The sequence below is a fragment of the Amaranthus tricolor genome, chromosome 9 (genome assembly GCF_026212465.1).
Source record: "Amaranthus tricolor cultivar Red isolate AtriRed21 chromosome 9, ASM2621246v1, whole genome shotgun sequence".
In the NCBI taxonomy this organism is placed as follows: Eukaryota; Viridiplantae; Streptophyta; class Magnoliopsida; order Caryophyllales; family Amaranthaceae; genus Amaranthus; species Amaranthus tricolor.
The window spans coordinates 25,480,319-25,504,447 of record NC_080055.1 but is presented as its reverse complement, the minus strand read 5'-3'; the positions used below and the strand labels follow the sequence as shown (position 1 = coordinate 25,504,447).

Below are 24,129 nucleotides of genomic sequence, written 5' to 3'. Positions count from 1 at the left end.
TATCCCAATTCCCAAGTGTGATCCTTTCGTTCCAAAGGCAATGGACACGCCAACAATGCGAGTATCCCTCCTCTCAAATCTCTCATCCCCCACCTTCAAATTTCCCGCAACTTCAATTCCAATTCTACCAACAAATTCAATCAATCAAAAAAAACATCAATTGATGATGATGAGCAATTCTCAGAAGAACAACAATGTATTTGATGAGGCAACATTCGAAGAAAATCGCCTTGCTCGTGATGCTAAAGCTCGAGAATCAATGGAACAAGCATTAGTTAAAGAGATTCAAGAAGACTATCCTAAATCCTGGAAATGGAAGATTAGGAAAATGGTTTGGGATTTTATGGAAGCAAATAATATTGCGCAGTTTCCTCGACCTGTTCATCATCGGATTCCTAATTTTGTTGGTGCTCCACTTGCCAGTAACAAGGTTATTATTTATTTATAATTTGGAATTACATGGTAGTAGTATTAATTTTTGTTTTGGTGATTAATCTTTTAGATGTTTGATGTTTTGTTCTTTGATTTTTGCGCATAATGTTGCCCTAATAAACTTAAATTCCCAAAGTACTGTTATTGAGTTTAAATTATCCAAAAGTAGTAAAGAAAAAAAATTTCACGACGATAGCAATCGTTGATTTGGCGGGAATTGAGTACTTGGTGGATGGATATCTAGAATTTGGATTTATTGGGGCAACAATTTGAGCAAAAATGATATGTTCTTGGTGGATTCTGATTGAAATTTCGGCAGTTGATTGAATTGGAGGTGTTTAGAGAAGCCAATTGTGTCAAGGTCAATCCAGATTCTCCACAAAAACAAGTCAGATTCTTGACGCTTTCTGGTTAGTTTTACTGTCATTTTTGGATTGTTCTGTTTCTAGCATAATTCAAAAAATACGTTTTGATAAGGGCCGTGATATGTAATGCGACCTATATTTCAGTTGCGGTAAACCTTTATGGTGCAGTTGTGATATGTTGATGTGGCCTTGTCTTCGCACAATGTTTTCTAGCTCCCATTTTCTGTATTGTTTGGTAGTACTAGAAAAGTAGAAAATGTTATGGACAGTGCATGTTCTACTGTTTGGTATGATATGATGATGCTTTCCAGTGAAATATAGATAAAATTTTGGTTAGTGCCTTAGTGATTCTATGACAATGTGTAAATACTTTTAATTTGTAAATGGAAAATCTTAGTTTGATCTTTGTTGAGGTCTAAAAGAAAAGCCTACGCATTATAGCTATGTGGTAAAGTTTGTATGTCTTTTGTCATCCTCCATAATCTAGATTCTTGTGACGGTCTCTATATAATTTGATAGTTTTGCGATGATTAGTAGTTTACTAATAAGAAAGGCGCAAATTGTCTTCTTAGGTTTCACTACTATATTAAGACTTGCAATTCAGTACAATGCTAAAGGCTTGATCGCAAAAGATCAGAGTTGGCTACGTAAATTAATATATGATTTCAAGCCTTTTAGAAGCTCAACATTTTGTGTTTCCAATATTTTAGCTCAAATATAACAACAGCTAAGCCAGCCCACTGCCCCAAATACTGCCCAAAATGGATATATTACCCAACTTTGGAAGGTTCCTATTTGCATCAATCTCATCTTGTAATCTAGTGTATGAAACTCTTGATTGAGAATTATTACACTCATCTGCATACATGAAAACTCCTAGCATGGTTCAAATCTGGGATAAAGACCCCTTTCCCCAAAATTTGAGGGGGAAGTTTGGAGTTTTTTTATCCATAGCTGAATGCATCTCAATATTTTTTGAATTCAAAACCTCATACCATTGCTTTCAATGGCAGATGTCAGTGCAACACGATTCGCTAATTAATTCGCCTCTTGAACTCACGATTAACTCAAAACGGTTCAAATTTAGCCCTAGACCGACCATTATTTGATTTTAACGATTTGCAAGTCACGAGAAGATTAGTGAATCATGTGACGCCTGCAGATCTTTCATTGGGTCTAAGGGTGCTCTCTTCCCCTCAAATTTTTTGGATCATTTATGAAAGTAAAATAATGCGGAACTTGTGCTATAAAAATATGTTGTTTAATGGTTAAGCGTATATTATTTAAACAAGGGATTGGGAGTTTGAATCCTGCCCTGCATAGTTTGTTTTGTTTGGATAATACTTTTGGGCTTTGGCCCCCTCTATCTTACGTCCTAAGATTCGTCACAGTTGGCTTTGCAATTACGAGTCTAGTTCTCATTTTCTCCTCTAGCGATTTCAAAATGGTATCTCTTTGGAAAGACAATTTACATGAAGTACCCATTTCCCCCCTAGTGAATTTGCGGCTTATTGATGGTAGGCCATGCCAGGGAGATAAATTTGTGCAAAGAGAAAATGCTTGTGGTAAACTTTACAACAAAAATTGATAATGTACATTTCCATTTCTTGTTCCACTCATCAACCTCTTTTGTCTAATCTAGCCATACATCTACCCTAGACGGAGAGCCCTTCTCTCTAAGGGTCTTTTTAATTGTATCCGTGTATGGTACATACCTTGCCTAAGTGAGCAACTAAGAGGGAGCCACTTAACATTGGGATGATCGAATGTTCTTGTTGTATTCATGTATCTGTAAATACCTAATTGAAAGTAATGGGGAATTTGATCTTATAGACTTTATGTGGAGATCTATGATATTGAGAAGTTGAAATAAGACATCTTTTTGGTTTAGCATTCCAATTTGCTCTAGATTTGCTTGTATGCTTAATGAATCCACCTATGTTCGTAAGCTTAGATTAACTTATTGGTTTTCGTGTTTTTGATGTTGAATCATTACTATCTTTTTTGTATTGATGCAGAGGGGAAGAAACTGCTGACTCCCCAACCACGTTTGAGGACAGGGTTCTTTTCTGTTCTTGATTCAGGAATGTTGACTCCAAGCACAATTAATGAGGCATGCACCTCTGTAGGTGTAGCAAAATATGGAAGACCAATTGGATTAGATGAAAAGATCAAGGTAGATTTAATTGTCATTGGTTCTGTTGCTGTTGATCCAAATACAGGAGCCCGACTAGGAAAGGGTGAGGTAGTTTCATGAATATGTTATTTGTAAGACATTGGCATTCTTTGGAGTACTGTTACCTCTAAAGTTGGAAGATTTGGAAACTATTTGATCTTGATTGATTGGTTTATCTATATGGTTTTGTTTTTCTTTTAGTTAAATCCTTCTATGCTTTAAATATATCTATCCAATCTGATTATTTCTAGATTAAGGGTACTTGATACGTAGTTGTTCGATGAATTGTTAGTATCCAATTCATACTTCTCGCTTCTCAGTTTATGTCTAAGTAAAGAACTCATTAGCTGCCACACGAAGAAATATTAGTCTATGCTTGCTGGCACCACTTGTGTTTGTCTTGTTCCTTCCATTTTTTTCTTGGGTGCTACATAAGCTTATTCCTTTTTGGTGCTTAATTGGAATCACTTATAATAATATTGATTATGAAAACGTACTCACCAACTAATGGTTAGTAACTTATGATTCAAGTTATGTTCTGAACATTCTTTGTTGTCTTTCTTGATTTGAGAAAAAACTTATCTAGGCGCTGGAGTGGAGAGTAGCATATCTTGACACTGTCGAAGCTTCTTTGGTTGTTTGAAACTATAAATTGTTTTGTGAAGGTTTATGTGTTGATATGGCTTCTATGCTTGCAAGGTTGCTAGATAATTCAGTGTATACGCTTTTGTGATTAGCTTGTAACATCGTAAATGGTTGCTAGGGATTTGCGGAGCTTGAATACGGAATGCTGCGTTATATGGGGGCCATTGATGACAATACACTTGTTTTAACCACAGGTACACTTATGTTTTTCAGCTTCTTAGTAAAAATGTGTTTTGCTGTTTTAGCTATTGATGACAACACCTGTTTTAGCCACAGTAAAAATAATATGTTTTCTGACTTCATATGCATAGATGAGTTAGGTTTGGCTTATTCATGGGTTCAGCTTTGTGATATGAGAAAATAATTTACAGATTTACCTTGATGGCCTGTTTTGTAGGTATTAAATGGTGGGAATGATAATGGATAGCTAGTGTTATTTTAGTAGGAAAATCAATTGACAAGTTAAATGATCACGCTAGTTCTACTCCAACCATCTCATTTTCTTCACAATTCATTTTGATACATTACCATATGAAAATGTGGTATTAGGCGGTAATAGAAAATTGTGAAAAAATAATATTTTATAATCAAAGTTTCATTACCATGGGAATAACATGATATATTTCATGAAAATTTATACTACAAATCATTTCCATTACCACCATTTAATATCAACAACCAAACAGGCCGTGATTGATTTTTCTATAAGTGTAAAATTGTATACACCATTAATAAGTGTGGGTTTTATTTTTTAAGATTGAAACTGACTGTTAGGTTTCGCTCATTGTAATCAAACTATGGAAAGATGACGTGATGGAAGGTCTCGTATAGAAAAATCCAACATACAAATTTATTTTTTTGGATTTGGTTTAAATTGAAAGAAATTCATATTTAAAGATAGCTTTTGGAAAGCTACAAGCTGAGTTTTGCTATCCTTTTTAGGCCTTCTCTAACTATTTTCCCAACTAAAAACAGCCCTTTTAAAGAAGATGAATATGGTGATCATCAAGAGATTACACTTTGTAATCCCATCATCAAGAATGAAATAAAAAAGAATATTATGAGCATCAAATCTAATTATGGATCAATTAGGAGACTTTATCTTGTACATAACGTTAGAAAACAAGGTAAAACCTGAATCTAAACACAACAGCTCTTGTTCGGAGAAGTTGTTTTTGGACTGCTAAACTAGCAAAGGGGGCACTCGAACAAGCGCACCCCTATTCCAACAAGCAACCCTACTTCACGAGCTTCTGATGTTTTTGTCTCGCCAAAGCCAATTTGCTCAAACGTGTGTACCCCTTGCTAGTTTTTCGTTTTAGCACCCTTGATACATCAAAATTAACTTTCTTAAGACAACGATTTCGGCACACCAATTCTCAAAATTAAAGTATTTTCAATTTCTCTCAAGTACAAAGAGTTATGTTTTTACAAAAGCCATATTTAAAGTTGCAAGGAGATAGTACCACAAGATTCAAGTTTAGCCTTTTGTTTTAGAAGATTTAATCCAGGACCTTTTATGTTTTTGCAAAGGCCATCAAAACAGAAGTTTGTGAGCAATAAAGAGAGCGTAAAACGTAAATTTCCACCCATTGCATGGAAAGTGAAGTGAATTCTTAGCTCAGTAGGGATTCTTTGTGAACAAATTCAAACTTCCCAGGAGGTCACTCATCCTAAGATTGCTCCCCCCAAGCACGCTTAACTGTGGAATTCTTAACAAATGGGCTCCCATGAAAAGAAGATGCACTTTGTTGATATGAGTAGTCTATTAATCCTTTTTAAAGCTAAATCGGGGGTATCACAATTTTTGTTCTCATTTTTTGGACAAAATCTAGTGTTTGAAGAAATATATCCATCTGAGCATGGCTTAATGAAACATTTTGATTAGAAGTTTATTTGCTAATCATGGGTGAAGCCACGAGTGGGGCTGGAGGGGCCCGGCTCCCACAGCCCACCCTCGCATTCCATTTTTTAAAGTTTAGCTCTTCGCATTCCATTCAATGATTCTATGGATCTTTTTTGTAATATTTTATGACAAAGATTACATTTGCACACTCATGTCTATTGTTCCTCTTCGGACAATCAATTTGGTAGTTTGCTACATGTCTACATTGGTGCTATTCTTCGGACCTAAACCATTTAATGATATTGCAGTGCATGATCAACAATTAGTAGATGATATCCCAACCGAAAAGCTATTAGCCCATGATGTGCCCGTTGATATCATTTGCACTCCAACTCAGATCATATACACCAAAACAGCTATACCAAAACCACAAGGTAAGTGATTTATCAAGGCATTTGTGTCTCTTTTTTTGATAAGTTTGATATCTGACACTGTAAACCATGTTCTCTTGTAGGGATTTATTGGGAATTATTGTCTCCAGAGAAACTGGGACAAGTTCGAATACTCCGAGAGCTCAAGAATAGGATTGAGCAAGAAACTGGGCAAAAGCTTCCGTGTGGCTCCTCCGAGAAGCTGCCTCCAACTGCGCAACGAAAGCACCCATTTGAGAAGCGGCCCCCAACTGTGCGTAGAAGGCGCTAATATGCGAGATTCAGTAATATTGTTTGATCTTTGAAGATGGGGCCTTCTGTGCAATCCTCTCTTTCAAAGTATACTGATTAATTATGGTCTATATTATGTATTATAATGTTTGTCAATGCATAATGTTTGCTTTAAAATTAGGCTTATTGTAAACAGAATTGTTTTCTTTGTGACATTGCCTTTGTCTTTTTCGGTCAAGGCCCTAAGTTGACCCATGCAACAGGCCGGATATAGGCTGGGGCCGGGCTTAAATGAGTACAGATAAGGCCTTGTAAAAAAAATGACTGGTCCAAAAGGGGTGTTACTTAAACAAAAGATTGAATAAAATAAATTTTATTTCAAAAAATTCTCAAAATAAGGTTCGTGAAATTTCAATTTTCAAAAGAAGCGTCTAGCCTAAAATTAGGTTTGTTCGTTGTTACTAACAGTAACTGTTCGTTGTTAATGAACAAGTTTATTCGTTGTTACTAGCAACAAACAAATTTATTTTATTTTTAAATAAAGTTTTTTTAAATTTGATTTAATTTTAAATGAAGTTTTAGGTCCAAGAAAAATTCTTATTCCATATAGTTGGGAAATATACTAACAATCAGGAAACACCGTTTATATTAATACCAAACGCATACGATCTAGGCAATTCTCAATTTGATGGCTTTTTGTCGTTTTATGTGGTTGTGGTTGAGATCAATTACAATTTAAAAGTAATCAATTTAACTTAAACTATATAATCTTTAATGAATCAACTATAAATATAAAATTGGTCAATTTTAATCTTAAAGAGATTAATTTCGAGCATAAATAGATCAATTATGACATTTTAAAACGATTAATTTGTCTTTAAAGTAATCAATTAGGACCTTAAAATAATTAATATATAAAGTGATCAATTTCGTTCTTAATCAAATATGACCTTAAAAGTGATAAGTTATGTATAAAACGATCAATCATAACATTAGAGCGGACAATTTGAACTTAATAATTAACAAGTTTAAAATTGATCAATCACAACTTAAAGTGATTATTTAAAACTTATAGCGTTAATTATAAGTCATCATTGTATAGTGATAAATTATAATATAATTTTAATATGATTTATTTTAATTAAAGGGATCAATTAAAAATAGACAATTTTAACATTTAAGTGATAAATTATAACTTATAATTTTAATATGATTTATTTTAATTAAAGGGATCAATTAAAAATAGACAATTTTAACAGTGATAAATTATAAATGATCAATTCTAACTAAATTAATACAATCACTCATTTTTGTACATCATGTCTTACGATCAAATACAAAAGTGGTCATCGAGACTTGCATTTAGGGTTAGTTGGATTTAAATCTGGTTGGTGAATCTAATTTGGGCCACCAAGGCCCCGTATAATTCACTTATAAAATTAAGAATTTAAATTAGTAAAAATCAGCTATAATTACTAAAAATTAATTACAAGAAGTAAAAATAACCTTAACCAAGTTTTTACATATTCTTAGCGTGAACGTTAAGTCACTTGTTGATGTGTGTGCCATATGTGTTGCTCGTTCTAAAGCGATACTTCATTCGTTCCAAATTAGTTGCAATATTAGAAAAATGACACTATTTATTCATCATTCTTAATTTGTAATTACTTTTCAACCTATAAGTAAAAACATAATTAAGTGAAATCCCGTTTGATATGTCCCATTACAAAGATTATTGATTTCAAATTTTTATAATTTTTTATTATATATGATTAGAGATATTAAGGATTAAATTAGTGCATTAGAGTGCGTGAAAAAACTAACGTTGCAAGTAAATTGTAACGGGGAAGTATTAAAAACCCAATTACTATAAATATTCTCAATTCAGCTAGTCTCTTGAGAGACCATATCTTTGAGAGACGAATCTCAAGTCCAGCCCATTAAAAATTTAATGCTTACTTACCATATTTTTAATGCCTACTTACGTTATCCTTAATGCTACTTACGTATTCTTAATGCCTACTTTTAATATCTTAAATGTTTACTTACATCATTCTTAATGCATACTTATAATATTTTAAAAAAATATATAATAAGCTAGCCCAATTAGAGATGATTAGATCGTCTCTCACAATAATTTGTGTTCTCAATTTGCCCCTTCCCTATTCACAGGTCGCACTTATTTCTTCTTTTTCCATTATACTCCCCCTATTTATAGAAAATAGGACATTTTCTTATTGAACCAATTCACTAAAAATATCTCATTTTTATTTTTGTCATTCTTTTTACCTTTTACTACAGTCTCTCAATGGCCCCCCACCCTTGATTTTGGTTCAAAATTTCAAATCTCCCATTCTTGAGGGAGTATTATTACAATCTCAAAACCTAACCCGGAGTTCGCTCTTCGCTGTGACTGTGAGCCATTGACGCTGTTCGCAAATCGCAAGGCCCCACCACTGCTGCTGCCGTGAAGACCACCGACGGCCACCGTGACCACTGATCAGACCACCTTCAGTTCAAATTAAGGTATTAATTTGATTTTTGAAATCCCCAATTCCCAAAAGTTAGGTTTTTTTTAAATTTTAAATTTCAATTATTATTATGTTTTTGAATGTGTTTGGTATTATGATATGTGTTTAATTAAATATCAATGAATTGTTATTTGTGGTTGTCTAAATTACCGAAAAATTTTCTTTAAACTTTGTTCATTTGTTTGTGCCGGGACTCTGAAGTCTGGTTCCGCCACAACCCTAAACGTAATCCAAGTATTTTTCTCCTTCAATTCTCTCACTTATGTCAATTACAATCTGTGATGTCCTAATTTTTGTTCGATTTTGATTGAAGAAGAACAAGAAAGATGGGAGAGAGGAAGGTATTAAACAAGTACTATCCTCCTGATTTTGATCCGGCAAAAATTCCAAGGCGAAGGCAACCTAAGAATCAACAAATTAAAGTTCGAATGATGTTGCCGATGAGTATTCGCTGTTCTACTTGTGGAAATTACATCTATAAAGGCACTAAATTCAATTCTCGCAAGGAAGATGTAATTGGGGAAACTTATTTGGGGATTCCTATTTTTAGATTCTATTTCAAATGCACCAAATGTTCTGCTGAACTTGCTATTAAGACAGATCCACAAAACTCTGATTATGTTGTTGAAGCTGGTGCCACTCGAAATTTTGAACCTTGGCGTGGTGAAGATGAAGAAATTGATAATCAGAAAAAGAAACGAGATGCTGAAGAAATGGGAGATGCTATGAAATCTCTTGAAAACAGAACTTTGGATTCTAAAAGGGAGATGGATATCATGGCTGCCCTGGATGAGATGAAATCGATGAAATCCAGACATGCCACTGTTAGTATGGATGCCATGCTAGAGGCCTTGCAGCGCTCGGCTGCAACTGAAGACACTGACCAGGTATAACTCTTTTACAATGCTCTACTTGCTATATTTATGTTTGGTTGTAATTAACAACTGTTTTGTATACTTTCACGGTACGCTTGGTTGTTGGTATTAAATGTTGACAATGGTGATGAAAATTTATGTAATTTTGCTTGGAAAATTATTGACAAGGCATATGTTCATGTATACCCTTGTTGTTTCGTTTTCATTGTAGTATTCATTCCTATCCATTATCCTTGAAAATGTGGTATTACTTGGTAATTGGAAATAGTGAAGAAATGCACATGCTTGAGGCATGGGTTTTATTACCTTAGAATTCATATCACATTATTAGAAAATTAACATTAAAATTCATTCTCATTGCCACTATTTGAAACCAATAATCAAACGACCTGGTTGAAGTTTTAAAGGTCAACTTTCCTTTGTGTTATTTAACAAATTTTCTCTTTTTGTCTTTTTTAATTGTGTACAACTATTTTATATACTAACCGAGATTGAATAATGTATATAGGAAAGAAAACTGGAGGAGGAGGATGAGGCCCTTATTAAATCTATATTTCAGGTTAGTTTAGTTTCACAATACTTTTGATGTTTCAAACAATCAACTTTTGCTGCTTCCTTTGGTATCATAAGCTGTTCTTTTTATATTAGTACCAATCATTAATTTATTTTTCTTGCAGGGGTCAAAGCAATATATACGAAGGATCAATGATGAAGAGTGGGATGATGACGATGATGATGAGATAGAAAATAGTTCTAAGGTATGATTTTGGTCAAATTCAGTGTTACTAAAATCTGATGTTTGCCATTTGTTCTATGTTTTGTTGAACGTTGTTAGTTTGTTTTATAAATAAATGTGTAGTGCATATAAAATATGCTACCATATAAGTTATGCATTTTGGAAAACTTTGCATTTGGACAAATTCCATGTTTTTAAGATCTCTTTATGTGGAGTTAGAAGTGTATAAAAATGTGGTAAAAGTAAATTTTGATCTACGTGTTAATTGTAGAGGTATTTGTACAATGGCCAAAAAGATGTCATACTAGAATAGTGAACCATCACGTGTTGTAGAGCCATATACCACTAAGGCCGACGCCAATTCATAAATTTTTTACGCTACCTCCAAACAATGATTTTTACATAAATTGCCCTTACCATTTTCTACCTTAGATAGGTCACTCATAAGAAGTAACTATTTGAACTTCCAATATCTTTGAGCAAGGCTCTTGATCTTGTATCATTCCCTTATTTTGACGAGGGATTTTTCTCTATTCTTCAATGTCTTATTTAAAATAAGGAAAAAATAGAGGTCAATATAGTAGCCATGGAAGGTGGTGCTTTAAGCTGGTACCAATAGGAACACCAAAGTAGGTCCATCCACCTTTGAACGATTTGCAGCATATGACCACTTTTTGATGTCAGTTCCCTCTTTGAACATTGTATAGCTTGGCGGCAAAGGGTAGTACCTATTAAGCTTCATTTACTTGAGGCGCAACCCAAAAGAAATGGTCATTGCCAGCTTCCTTAACGGCATGAAGGAGGAGATTGTGAGTGAGATGAAAGTTGTGTTTTCAAGGACCACGTTTTGAAGTTGGCTTCACGCGTGAGGAGAAATAAAGATCATCCTTAAGAGGTAGGTCTTCTATTATAGAAACTCAACTACTTTCTCTCCTACCCTACTTTAACCAAAATCAAGTTACCTAGCCACATTTCTATGGCCCATAGCCTTATGAACACACCTACCCTTCTTTGGTTTACTCACAAGTCTCAAGCACACCTTTTCAAACAATACTATAGCATGGGCCATAGCTGATTTTGTTCAACATTCTACAGCAGTTCTTGATTCTCTTGTACATCTTCCACATTTTCTCTTTGGAAGGCATAGTAGTTGTTTTGTTTGTGTATTAAGTTGAAATGGAATGAATAAAGGAACTTGTAAAGAGGGGTAATGGTAAGGATAAACGTATTATAAGTTGTTTAGTAATTTGTGGCAATAGAAACATTGATTTGTTTCCCTTTCTTTTTGTTTGGTACATCTTTAAAAAAAATCAACATTACCTAAATTAATCACTAATTAAACTTACTGCAGAACTTAACTTGAGTATATTTCATCCAAAATCAAGAACAAACATTACAAAATTCAATTCAATAAGAGTCAGTACATTATTAGTGGTACAATCTAAAAAACGCAATGTAAACATATCAAAACAAAAATAACCATTAAACATCCTATAATTTCAAAGATTGCAATTAAAATTAATTTCCTCTTATTGGCTAAATTAATTATTTAGGTTATAAATGACATAGTGAACCCCCATCCAATAGCTTCTTCCAGCAGCAAGTTAAAGTCTTGAGCAACTTCTCTTCCATTAGATTTATTACTGCAGAAATTATTCTTTGTAAAGATAGTAGTAAATTTTGGGATAGTTATTAGGAGCTTTAGAGCTCTGTTTCAATGGCGACTTTCAAATTTCACTATTTATGTTGTGATGTGCATATTGTTAGATATCTGAAATTTGGAGAAACATGTTCTACAGGACTGGGAATCGGGAAGAGCTATACCCAAATGGGGTTAAGGTGCAACTTTAGGTAGTATTATCAAGGAGATAAAAGAAGAAAGAAATAAAACAAATTTTGTTTCCAGTTATAAATGAACGAAATCGAATTACGGATATTAATTACCCTTATGAAACATATTCAATTAAACTAGTCTCATTCAATACAAATATGTAATAGAATTGGTTAATTCAACTGTTTCCTGGGCTTAAAAAGCTTATACCAAACGGGGCCTATAACTTTTAACTTTTAAAAATTTTAAACTTAGAATATAATCTTAAAGCCTTTTTTTTTTTACTTTGTGTTGAACTCACTAAACTTACATTTGCCTAACCTTTTTTGTTCATGCTTTTGAAAGTTTCATGTTAATAATTTGAAGCAAAATATTCCATGCAATTGTATTTTTGAGGTGGTACATTACAACCCATAGTTACTAGAAACCGAAAACTTCTCGCTGAATCCCATTTTAATTGTTACACTTCTCTTAAAAAGCTCTCACATATGTAATACCAAAGTCCTTTCTTTTTAATCATTTTCTTTCCTTACCATCTTTTTTACTCATTTTATTTTTAGTTAAATAAAAATGCTCCCACGTATCCAAAACTCAAATTAACGTTTTTTGTTTTTGTTTTCATTTTTCGTATCAGATTTAATTAGAGGTTGTTGTAGTAGCCATGAAAGGTGCTTCTATAAGGTGGTATCAATAGGAAGACATAATAGTTTTTAAGTTGATGAGTTGCTCTTCTACGAACTTAAAAAAACAAAGCGTAGGTGTAGACTTAATTTTGTGTAATATAGGTTAGGACTTAGGAGCTTTAGAGCTCTGTTTCAATGGCGGCTTTTATTTCACTGTTTGTGTTGTGTTGCGCATATCATTAGATATATAGAATTTGGAGCAACATGTTCAGTGCAGACTGAGAATTGGGAGGAGAAATAGCCAAGCGGGGATAAGCAGTAAATTAAGTTAGTGGTATCAAGAACATTGAAGAAATGAAAAGAAAAGAAACAAATTTCTTTTTCGGTAAAAAATGAGCGAAATCAATTTAAGGGAATCTGAATTGCCCTTATGATTCAGTTAACCTAGTCTCATACCATACAATATGTAGCTTAAATAGCCCATACCAAACGGGGCCTAAAACTTTTAACTTTTAAAAAATTTTAAACTCAGAATATAATGTCAAGGCCCGTTTGTACTTTGTGTTGAACTCGCAAAACTTACGTGCGGCTAACCTATTTTTTTTTTTTTAATGCTTTGAAAGTTTGGTGTTAATAAATTGAAACAAATATTCCATGTAGTTGTATTTTCATATGAAATCGAATTTCGTTTCAGTTACCATAGGTACAACCGACCAACATGTAGAATTTAGCGAGTGAAATAATTGAAAATTCTTTTACTCATTTGTTTGGTGTTAGGCTCAACTGTGAACGAGTTATGATCATAGTATCATTGTATTGAAATTGTATGTGGTGGCGGCCCTCATATATTTATAGACATTTGACATAATTTTTTGTGTCGTGTTGCAGAGACCACGACTTTCTGAAGGAGCAAGCAACCCAACCGATATTTTGACAAGTAGTATAACCGGAAAATTGAACAACAAAGGTTAGTATATTTTGATTTTTCAGACGACAGTAATTATTATGTATATTGATCCTCAAAAATAAGCTTCTTGTCAATGTAAATGCTTGATCAGGTTTCCCACCACCAAGTTTTCCCATAATAATAGTGTCTTTTATAGCAAGCTTGTTTAACCTTTTGTCATCACTATCATCCCTATAGGGGGCATAGAAGGCTTCCTGGAGTCCTGGTTGCATTGTACTCTTTTGCTGTTCAAAATAGACTCGACGATCCGATATTTACCTAACTTTGCAACCAAACCCGACTTAACCCGACTTGAAAATAAATTTACAATTACGTAAAAACCCATGTGGACGCTTTAACCGATTTTGAATCGACCCGAAATACATGACTCGGAATAACCCAATGACCCGGATAAACTCTCTTCAGAACATGTATTGGATGCTAATGAGGGGAATTCATTATATTATTACATGCTAGGGAATGCGGTGAAGATAAAAAAGTGTTCCTTCTTAAGAGGCATGATGAAATTGAAAGGGAATTAACCTGAAATGGTTTTAGTACAATTTGATTTCATGTTACAATACATAAACTAACATTTAAGAAAATAAAAAAACATCCAATGTCACAGTCATTTGCTGCACATTATATGAATTACTGCAATACTATAGGAAGATCATATCATTCCGCCCTTATATAAAACTGAATCCCCAGCTCCCTCTTAAAGTCTAAATCATAATGCTAATTGTGTTCATCCGTTTGTATTTGGCAGAACGTTCGGATGGTAAAATCCCGACTTCGCAGCCTCCGATAGTCAGCTTTGTGGTGAAAAGGAAACCGGTTCAAAAACCAAATAATAGTGAACCCGTGAAAGAGGTTGCTAGTAACGGACTTTTGTCACTTGGTCAATATGGCAGTGATGATAGTGATGATGAATAATAGCAACAAGACACAATTTTCATCTAGATCATTGTATTTTGGTATAGCTCTTTCGAAATTGATTTCTAAAACGAGAACATTAATTAATATAACGTACTTGTGTTGAATCAACAAAGATAGGATCAAAATTAGCTTCTTTGGTCTTTGTTTTTGTGATTTTTGGTAAATTTCACTATTTCTCTCTGATTTGTAATGACTCCATAATCGAAATTGGCAATCTCCTGTCTCCCCTTTATCTGTGTAATAAACTTTAATACTTCGTACTGTCAATATCATATTCCCATTTTTTACACTATTTACCGATCAGTATTATTATGAGTCGTACTATAAAGTTATGATAATGAGTGATAGAGATATGTATGAGGAGATATACTTTCATATATCAAATAACCAATTTGTATTTATGCAGGTGAAATCTACAATAGAAACATCATTCTTACGAGACAAATGATGGACTATAATTGAGCTAGAAAAAAACACTTGCACATGATTTTTATTGACTAGGAAAAAGCATTCGACAAGGTACCAAGAGAAATATTTTGGTGGGCTATAACAAAAAAGAAGTTTATTACTAAGAAGTACATTAATATAGTGTAAGATATTAATAAATAAATATGAAAGTCAGAATATGTATGATTTCCCTTCACATTTTAGACTTTATCAAGGCTTGGCCTTAAGCCCCTTTTTTTTTTTTGCAGTGGTCTCAAATGAGATAATGCATTCGATACAAGGAGATATGTCTTGGCGCATGTTTGTTTGTTGACAATATTTTTTGGTGGATGAGACCATAAATAGGGTAAATGCTAAGTTAAAACGATGGAGATGAGTGTTGAAGTCACGAGGTTTCGAATTAAGTTGGAGCAAGATAGAGTACATGCAGTGAAATTTTAGCACAAATGAGATAAAAAAAGACAATATAAAACTAGAAGAGAAAGGAATCATTTCAAGTGTATGATTCAAATACTTTAGGACTATATTTCATAGTAGTGAGACATCCAATAAGATATTACCCATTGAATTCAGTGTAGGTGGCAAAAATAAATAGGGCATAGTTGGCTACTAGAATATTATGTGATTGAGTTGTATCCTTAAAGCTAAATGGTACAATTTATTGAATGCCATTAGACTGACGCTTTTAGAAATGATCATAAGAACGATGGGAGTAGTGAATATGTGAATGCTTTGATGAATGAGTGCGTATATCTTGAGGGAGAGAATTCAAAATAAAGATATAAAAAAGGGCCTAGGAGTTGTAAATATTGAGGAAAATATGATAGCGAATTGTTTAAGATGGTTTGAGTATAGGGTTTTAGCGAACCGATAAGTATGATAGAAAGTTGGAACTCGGGAGACTTAAAAGAGGGCGAGGAAGACCGAAGATGACTTGAAGGATATGAGTGGAAAATGATATGAATGACCCGGACTTACAAATTGAGATGGTTGGAAAATCGAAATGAATGGAGAAAAAGATTTCATGAGGACGATCACTGAAGCTAATATATTGGTTCAAGTAGCCAACCTCAATCTTTTAGCATTAAAGCTCTGATATTATTGTTGTTGTTGTTGTTATTGTATAAGATAGTAAAATATAGTCAAGTGATATTTTATTTCATTCGCCTCGATATAAATTTATACATATTGATGATCATTAATTTTTAATTAGACTCAATTAGATATATTATCAATTGAAATAATGCATTTGCAATATGATAATATGATGTCTGAAAGTATCTTTATTTCATCTCTAATCTTTACCTAAAACTTTGTGAAAACAATTTGGTTTGATTAGCCATTAGCAATTTGGATATTTTGGATTCCACAAATTCTTGTATAAGACGGTCTCACCGTGAGACATACCTCATACTTAAGTTAGATAGCATAATAATAAAAAACTTTATCCTATGGACTTCTTATTTTGAGGTCGTTTCACTGTGAGACAGTCTCATATAAGACGGGCTGTTTGAATTCTCATCCTAAATCATATGCTAATCCCTCTATCTTCGTGATACCACTTATTTTTTATAGTATAATATAGTTGGAGAGTACAATAAAAAATAATTTAACATTTTTACGAATTATAACCATCAAAAGAAAGATCTGCATATGGTGTTCATTGACTTGGAGAAAGCGTATGATAGCATACCACGACGTGTCATCTGGGATAGCCTCAAGGCTAGAGGTATTTCTTCAGTGTACATTGAGGCAATACAGGATATGTATGACAGAGTTTCGACTAGCATTCAAATACCGGTGGGGATAACAAAACCTTTTTCGGTTAAAGTGGGACTATCGGCTCTAAGCCCTTTCATTTTTACTGTCATTATGGAAGAGATTTCTAAATCTATTTGGGAGACGGTACCATGATGCATGATATTCGCGAACGACATACTGCTGGTAGCAGAAACTAAGAGGAAGTTTGTAACAAATTAGATGAGTGGAGGAAAGCTTTAGAAGGTAAAGGTTTGCGCATTAGCCGTACGAAGACCGAGTATTTGTGCTGGGACCTTAGTGGGATACAACCGGTAGGTGAACCAGAGGTGTCCATAGATGAAACAGTTGTTAAGAGTACAACAAAGTATAAGTATTTGGGATCGATCATTCAAAGGGATGGGGAGATTGACGAAGATGTAAATTATCGTATACAGGCGGGTTGGCTTAAGTGGCGAGCAGCCACCGCAGTGCTATGTGATTGGAAATTCCCAAGCAAGTTAAGGGAAATTCAACCGGGCAGCAATAAGACCTGCTTTGCTATATGGGACCGAATGTTGGCCTGTAAAGGAGATTTTTGAACATAAGATGGAAGTTACAGAAATGCGTATGCTGAGGTGGATGTGTGACACACATTGATGGATCGAATTAAGAACCAAGAGTTTAGGGACAAACTAGGGGTAGCCCCTATATCTGGAAAAATGCGTGAAAATAGATTGACGTGGTTTGGTCATGTGCAGAGAAAAACCTTCGACGCCCTTTGAGGAGGGTAGAAAGCTTTATAGTAGAGGGTAAGAGGAGTCGAGGAAGACCCAGAAGAGCTTGGGATGAGCAAATAATAAAATAATTACCTAAGCAAAATTTACTACAATTTTAATAATTAATAAATTATTTAAATATACAAATCAATATATTAAAAATATCAAGAAATTAATAACAAAAAAAGTTAAATAAAAAAGTAATTACCTAAACAAAAGTCAGATTAAATATTATAATTTATTAACTAACAAATTATATAAATAAATAATAAAACATGTAAGAAATTAATAAATAAATATATAAATGAAATAACTAAGAAATTAATAACAAAAAATTATAGTAATATAATTTCATAAGCAAAATTCAAAAAAAAATCAAAAAATGGGGGAGTCGCGTGAAATAGGCGAGTGAGCCGCAAAGGAGTCGCGTGAACCATTTTTTATTTTTCTAAAAAAAATTAATTAACAAAGAGTTGATTAGAAACTACGTCAAATTATCGTTTACGAATTGAAAATTTTTAGAGTGACTAAAGTGTTAGTGTGAGATAGAAATGTGTTATAGTGTGAGATAGAAGTGTTTTATTAAAAATTAAGTTCAAAAGAATTTTAGTAATTTTATTAAAAAAGCGGTGACACAATAAAAAAAGGTTATTTTTGGTGATAATAACATAAACTACAAGTGTTTAATTAAAAGAACCTTCATCTTTCATCCATTAGTGGTTAGTGAAATTCTGATCGCAATGATAATGATATTCTCATGGCAAGGTTTAAGTAATTGAGTATGTAGCCATTAATGAACCTCCGATCCATCCTCTTTCACCATTAGTCTCAATGTCTCATCAACTTTGTTGATCATCGTCTTCTACGTTAAAATTAGTACTATTCAAAGTTGTTGAACAACTCATCACAGGATAATCAATGTTCCATTTGAATTTAGGAGCTTTAGTGCTCTGTTTCAATGGCGGCTTTCATTTTCATTTTATTCTCCAGAGATTTCATAACATCTTTCATTTATTCAGTATTTCGCGTTCTTTTACTGATTATCAATAATCTTCACCCGCGAAGGTTCAAAATCCCGAGTCGCACCAAATTCAACAATATAATCAGAGTTTTGTGGATTTGTATAAAAAACGAAAAAGGCAAGGAAGGATAATAAAAACTTCTTTAGGGTTTTAATTTTGATGTTAGGTTTTGAAATTGTAATATTTATAGTGTTTGGTTTGCCATTTTGATTCTTAAGAATTAGATGTTAGAAAACATCAACAAAAAATTAATTTTCAAAATTTTCAAATAATATAATTTAAGAAAAATTTACACGTAAGTGGTGAACTTTTATTAAAATGAGTTTGTTTATTCGGTAGATCTTGGTTGCGACTGTCATATTGAGACCAATTGTCCAATCGATTTAATTATAATTTTTTATAATATGCGATTAATATTTGATCAATTTTAGTTCATAATTGATAACTTTAAAATCAAAATTGATTTATTTTATAAGTTATAATTGGTTATTTAATTGAACACTTTATGGTCTAAATTGTTCACTTTAATGTCAAAATTGAAGACTTTTAAATAATTGATACATTTTAGGACATAAACTTATAAGTAGAAATTGATAACTTTGATGTTAAAATTAAGGGAAATTCCACATGGTAGCATCTATTTTTCATAAAACGCCAGTAGTAGCGCTTTTATAAGATTTTTCCACATGGTAGCATCCAGTTTATGCACTGCACTATCTAACTGCCGTAGCATTTTTCGTTAAATTTTTATTAATTTCTGTTTAATTTATTATTTTGTAAGATTTTTCTACGTGGTAGCATCCAATTTTTGCTCTCAAATGTTTAATTCACCATTTTAACGTTTTGTTCACCGATTAATTTATCAACGCTCTTAAATGTTGTAACAATTTTATTTTCATTCAAATTATTGGCATTATAAAGTTCAAAAGGTGCATTACAAACACTAATAAATAATTTAAAAGGCGCATTATATAAGTTCAAAATGTGCATTTCATAAGTTCAAAAGGTGCATTCCAAGCACTAATACATATCTACGTAATCGTTACAACATTTAAGGGCGTTGATAAATTAATCGGTGAATTAAACGTTAAAATGGTGAATTAAATATTTGAGAGCAAAAACTGCATGCTATCATGTGGAAAGATCTTACAAAATGATGAATTAAACGAAAACTAACAAGAATTTAATGGAAAATGTTACGGCAGTTAGACAGTGTATAAATTAGATGTTACCATGTGGAAAAATCTTACAAAAGTCGTTTCATGAAAACTGAATGCTACCATGTGGAATTTTCCTAAAATTAATCATTTTAGATAAAAAAAATTAAATTTTTTTATTAATTTCTTTAAAAGTTATAACGGATTGATTACTTTAAGGTTTGAAATGATCACTTTAACGTCGAAGTTGAAGAATTTAAAAAATAATTGATTTATTTAAGGTTATAACTTGTAAGTATAAATTAATCACTTTAATGTCAAAAATGATCGCTTTTCGGTCAAAATTAAACTTTTTTATTTTAATTGATCTATTTAAGGATTATTTTAAGTTAAAATTGATAACTTTAAAGTTAGAATTGATACCTTTAAAATCAAAACTGGACTTTTTATTTTTTTAATTTTTGGGTTTTAGGCTATTTTGAAAAAAAAAAAAAAAAATTGGCTTTTGGCTGGCCCAACTGTACCGTCTCATATTGAGGTGGTCTCCCACAAGTTTTTGTGTACAGCTCGTCTTGTATAAGATCATCTGACCACGAAACTGACCCATATAATTAGTCTAGTTCTTTAAGTGATAACTTTAAATTCGTAAATGATCAATTTAAGGTTATAAATGATCATTACTATGAGAAGTGAATACTTTAAAATTATATGTGATCACTTTAAGACAATTATGTACATTAATCTAGCCCAATTGAAATAATCACCTCATAAGACTGTCTCATTTAAAATTTTTTGTAAAATCTATATTCTTTAGATTAAACACAATTAGTGACCTACAATCGATTCACCAACCAAATCTAAATCAAACTAACCTTAATACAGGTTTGGGTGAGCAACTCTTAAATGACACCGTCTTACGATAAGACATGTTAATATAGAGAGTTAAAATTTAGAAAATGAGTATTTTAATTTTAAATTGTCAACTTTAACATTCAAGATAACATGTAAACATCAAACAATAAAAAGTACGTATTTTATGTATGAAAGTGGACATTTTTATTAATTTAGTCAGACAATTTGGTCTAATATAACATTATCTCACGATAAAACCATTTTAAATTAAAATTTGTGTATAATTTACCATCATATCAAATATTTATTTATATATATTGATAACTAAATACGAAAGGGTATATGACACATGTCAGCATACTACAAACTTTACATATAAACAATATCTAATACGTGATATTTAATTCTTTTCAAAACAATACCATTTAATTAGATAAATCATTCGATAAATTAAATGTGATAATTTCAATTTTATCGATATTAAATGGTAGAAATGATAACAATAATATCTTGTGTAATTTTATAAGAAAATCTCTTGAAATATTTAGCGGTTTAGTTGTTTTTCTTTAATTATCTTTTTTCCGTAAAAATTCATTTGAACTTATTAATAAGTAAGAAAAGGTTTATGACACATGTCAATTTGCTGAAAAAGCTCAAGTCCAAAATGTTAACAAATTATTCATATAAATAATAATTGTCTTTCAATTACTAAAGGTAATAATAATTGACATTTAATTCTTTTCAAAAGAATATCATTTGATGAGATAAATCATTCCATACATTAAATGTGATAATTTTAATTTTATCGGTATTAAATGGTAGAAATATTAACGTTAAGATTTAGTGTAATTTTGTAAGAAATCTCTTGAAATGTTTAGTGGTCATGCTTGCTTTTCTGATTTTTAATCACTTTTTTTCACAAAAATTTATTTCAATATATTACTATTTGAAAATGTAATATTCGGTGAAAATAGTTTGTTGTGAATAATAAAGCTTTTTTCCTTTGAAATTTCATCACGGTTGAAATGTGATATTTGCTATTTGTTTGGTCAATGCTTTAATGTCGTTGCTTTTCTATGATATATTACTTCAATAACCTCATTTTCTTCTCAAATTTTATTCTAATGCATTACCATTATAATATGTGGTATTAGGTGATAATGAAAAATTGTAAACAAATTTTTTTTTTATGATCCAAGTTTCATTACTACTAGTATAAAAACTCGTGCAATGCATGAATTTATTAGTATGGAATATATAAAAATCTAACCTCAAAGAATAATGCAAGTATATATTATCGTGATTAAATTTATCGAATACATAATTTTTAAAGGCAAAATTAAATATTGATTTTTAACAAAATTATTTATCGAAAATATCATTGTTTCATATTTCATTCAATTAAAGTTTCAAATTCTAGGTTAGAGATATAGAATTGATATAATAAATTATATAAAAATTTAACTAATTTAGCTCCAATTATAAAAAAAAATCAAATTCTAAATTAGGTCAATATTCTTTTGATACCAACTATCATTCACTAAAATAATTTCATTTGTCAAGGCTCCGTAAGATTGACATTTGTCATTTTCCAACATTTTTATTAACTAATTGTGGGGTCGGTCGCGTGCTACACATGAGGTCCCCCAAAATACAATATCGAATTCCATACTATTTCATATACTTCTATTAATAAAAATACAATGAAAATATTAGAATATGAATGTATATCAGAACCTTCTTTAGCTATATCATTATTGAGCTAAAATTAAAAGCCGTCTATAAAAAAAAATTATCTCAATATAATTTTTATTATCAAAAGTAACTTAGACTTAATATTTTTTAGTATTTACAACATCCAAAAATAACTTCATTTTAAATAAATATGTATTAAAAATATCTTCTTTAAGATATTATAAAAATAAAAATATTTTTTTAATGTTACAATTGAAGAGAAAAGAAAAGAAAAGAAGATTTTGTTAGGACTTTCATCACAAAGCAACAAATAAAATTCAAATTAGACTCGGATAAAGAAAAGAAGCTCACCAAGAACAAGGGAGGAATGTAATGATCGCCTTGCAAGTACTCAAATCACCAATAATAATTTGCCAATTAAAATCTTAAAATTTTGGAGTTTTGCGAATTAAAGTCTTAATATTTATTTTTTGTGAATTATAGCCATCGAAGTATTAAAGTCTATAACTTTCAGGCCAAATCACAAAATTTCGAACACTTAACCTAAATTTCGATGACCAAAATGATCGGAATTCAGTGATTTGGTCTGAACGATGTAGATTTTAATACTTTGGTGGTTATAATTCGCAAAAAATAAACATTAAGGTTATTATTCGTAAAAATACTAAACTTTAAGGCCGTAATTTAAATTATTTTTTATTGTATTTTCCAACTTTATTATATTATAAAAAATAAGTGTTATCACGGGGATAGAGGGATTAACATATGATTTAGGATGAAAATCCAAAATATCCAAATTGCTAATGGGTAATCAAACCAAATTGTTTTCACAACAAAGGTATAATTAAATAATTATTTAACAAATTTAATCGACTAATTTATTTATCAATAATTACGTTTAAATCACTACATTGCGGTTATTGACACTATTCATCGTTCAAGTTTATTTTACATATTACGACTTATATATAAGAAAAAGTATAGGCAAATTGAATCTTATTTAAATCGTCTAATTGTATACTTTCTTAAAATTAACTTTTTATAATTTTTAGATATGCATATTTTAGTATATAAATAATTAAAATAATATACTAAATTGTGTAAAAAGTCGAATATAGCCTGCATCATAGAACCGAGGAAATACAAGGTTGAAGAAATGAGCGATGCTATGAATATTCATTATAGATGGATACTAGACTATTGATTTCCAAAATCTTGTTTACTTGAATTCTTGATTAGCACAAAATGACTTTTTTGAAATGCACCTTTACCTTAAAAATTCAACTTAATTCAAAATCACAAAATCTTGGGTGAGATCGTCTCATTTGTGAGATGCGTCTTATTAGGTCGACCTAATTGTATATGTTTTTTTTTATTATTAATTTTACAAATTAAAATGTCAATTTAAAGAGTTAAAAGTCCAATTTAAAGACTTAAATGACCAATTTAAAGGATTTAGAATTGACATTTTAAGTTATAGAATTTAATAATTTTAAGACTTAAAAGGTCAATTTTAATACTTAAAAAATCAATTTTAGGACTTAAAAGACTAATTACAAGACATTAAATTTTTAAATAAGATGACTGAAACATTAAAGTAGATATTAAAAACTTTGAAATTTACCTTTTAAGTCTTAAAATTAATTTGTCAGAATATTTTTAAATAATTATTAGGTCTGGGCCAGTTACACGGATAAAAACGTCTCACTGAAGCGTAACTATTTCCAAATTATACACTTTTTAAACATTTCTACTGTTTTCTCTGTCTAGTATTATTATTATTAATATTATTATTATTATTATTATTATTATTATTATTATTATTATTATTAT

General features: G+C 31.4%; 2 protein-coding genes across 4 annotated transcripts; both read left to right on the top strand.

Moving 5' to 3' along the window:
- On the top strand, positions 1–6,341 carry LOC130824059 (5-formyltetrahydrofolate cyclo-ligase-like protein COG0212). Of its 2 annotated transcripts, none has more exons than XM_057688939.1 (6): positions 1–430; positions 752–842; positions 2,816–2,973; positions 3,737–3,812; positions 5,773–5,898; positions 5,979–6,341. In XM_057688939.1, the coding sequence occupies exons 1-6, from the start codon at positions 41–43 to the stop codon at positions 6,164–6,166; spliced, it is 1,029 nt and encodes a 342-aa protein (XP_057544922.1). In that variant the 5' UTR covers positions 1–40; the 3' UTR covers positions 6,167–6,341. The 2 variants fall into 2 exon arrangements, with proteins under 2 accessions (XP_057544922.1, XP_057544921.1); XM_057688938.1 differs by having other exon boundaries at positions 2–430; positions 2,816–3,042.
- Positions 6,342–8,304: 1,963 nt separating this feature from the next.
- Positions 8,305–14,833, top strand: LOC130824107 (uncharacterized). Of its 2 annotated transcripts, none has more exons than XM_057688996.1 (6): positions 8,305–8,652; positions 8,971–9,544; positions 10,041–10,091; positions 10,210–10,290; positions 13,611–13,689; positions 14,438–14,833. In XM_057688996.1, exons 2-6 carry the CDS (start codon positions 8,984–8,986, stop codon positions 14,602–14,604), a joined length of 939 nt encoding a protein of 312 aa, XP_057544979.1. In that variant the 5' UTR covers positions 8,305–8,652; positions 8,971–8,983; the 3' UTR covers positions 14,605–14,833. The 2 variants fall into 2 exon arrangements, with proteins under 2 accessions (XP_057544979.1, XP_057544978.1); XM_057688995.1 differs by having other exon boundaries at positions 8,477–8,652; positions 8,974–9,544.
- Positions 14,834–24,129: the final 9,296 nt, after the last annotated feature.

Excerpts from the sequence above, each read along its gene's own strand:
- LOC130824059 (XM_057688938.1), top strand. The coding sequence starts at position 41 with ATGGACACGCCAACAATGCGAGTATCCCTCCTCTCAAATCTCTCATCC. Across the intron at positions 843-2,815 it reads CAGATTCTTGACGCTTTCTG|AGGGGAAGAAACTGCTGACT; the intron begins GTTAGTTTTACT and ends GTATTGATGCAG. Across the intron at positions 3,813-5,772 it reads TACACTTGTTTTAACCACAG|TGCATGATCAACAATTAGTA; the intron begins GTACACTTATGT and ends ATGATATTGCAG.
- LOC130824107 (XM_057688996.1), top strand. The coding sequence starts at position 8,984 with ATGGGAGAGAGGAAGGTATTAAACAAGTACTATCCTCCTGATTTTGAT. Across the intron at positions 10,092-10,209 it reads TTATTAAATCTATATTTCAG|GGGTCAAAGCAATATATACG; the intron begins GTTAGTTTAGTT and ends TTTTTCTTGCAG. Across the intron at positions 13,690-14,437 it reads CGGAAAATTGAACAACAAAG|AACGTTCGGATGGTAAAATC; the intron begins GTTAGTATATTT and ends TGTATTTGGCAG.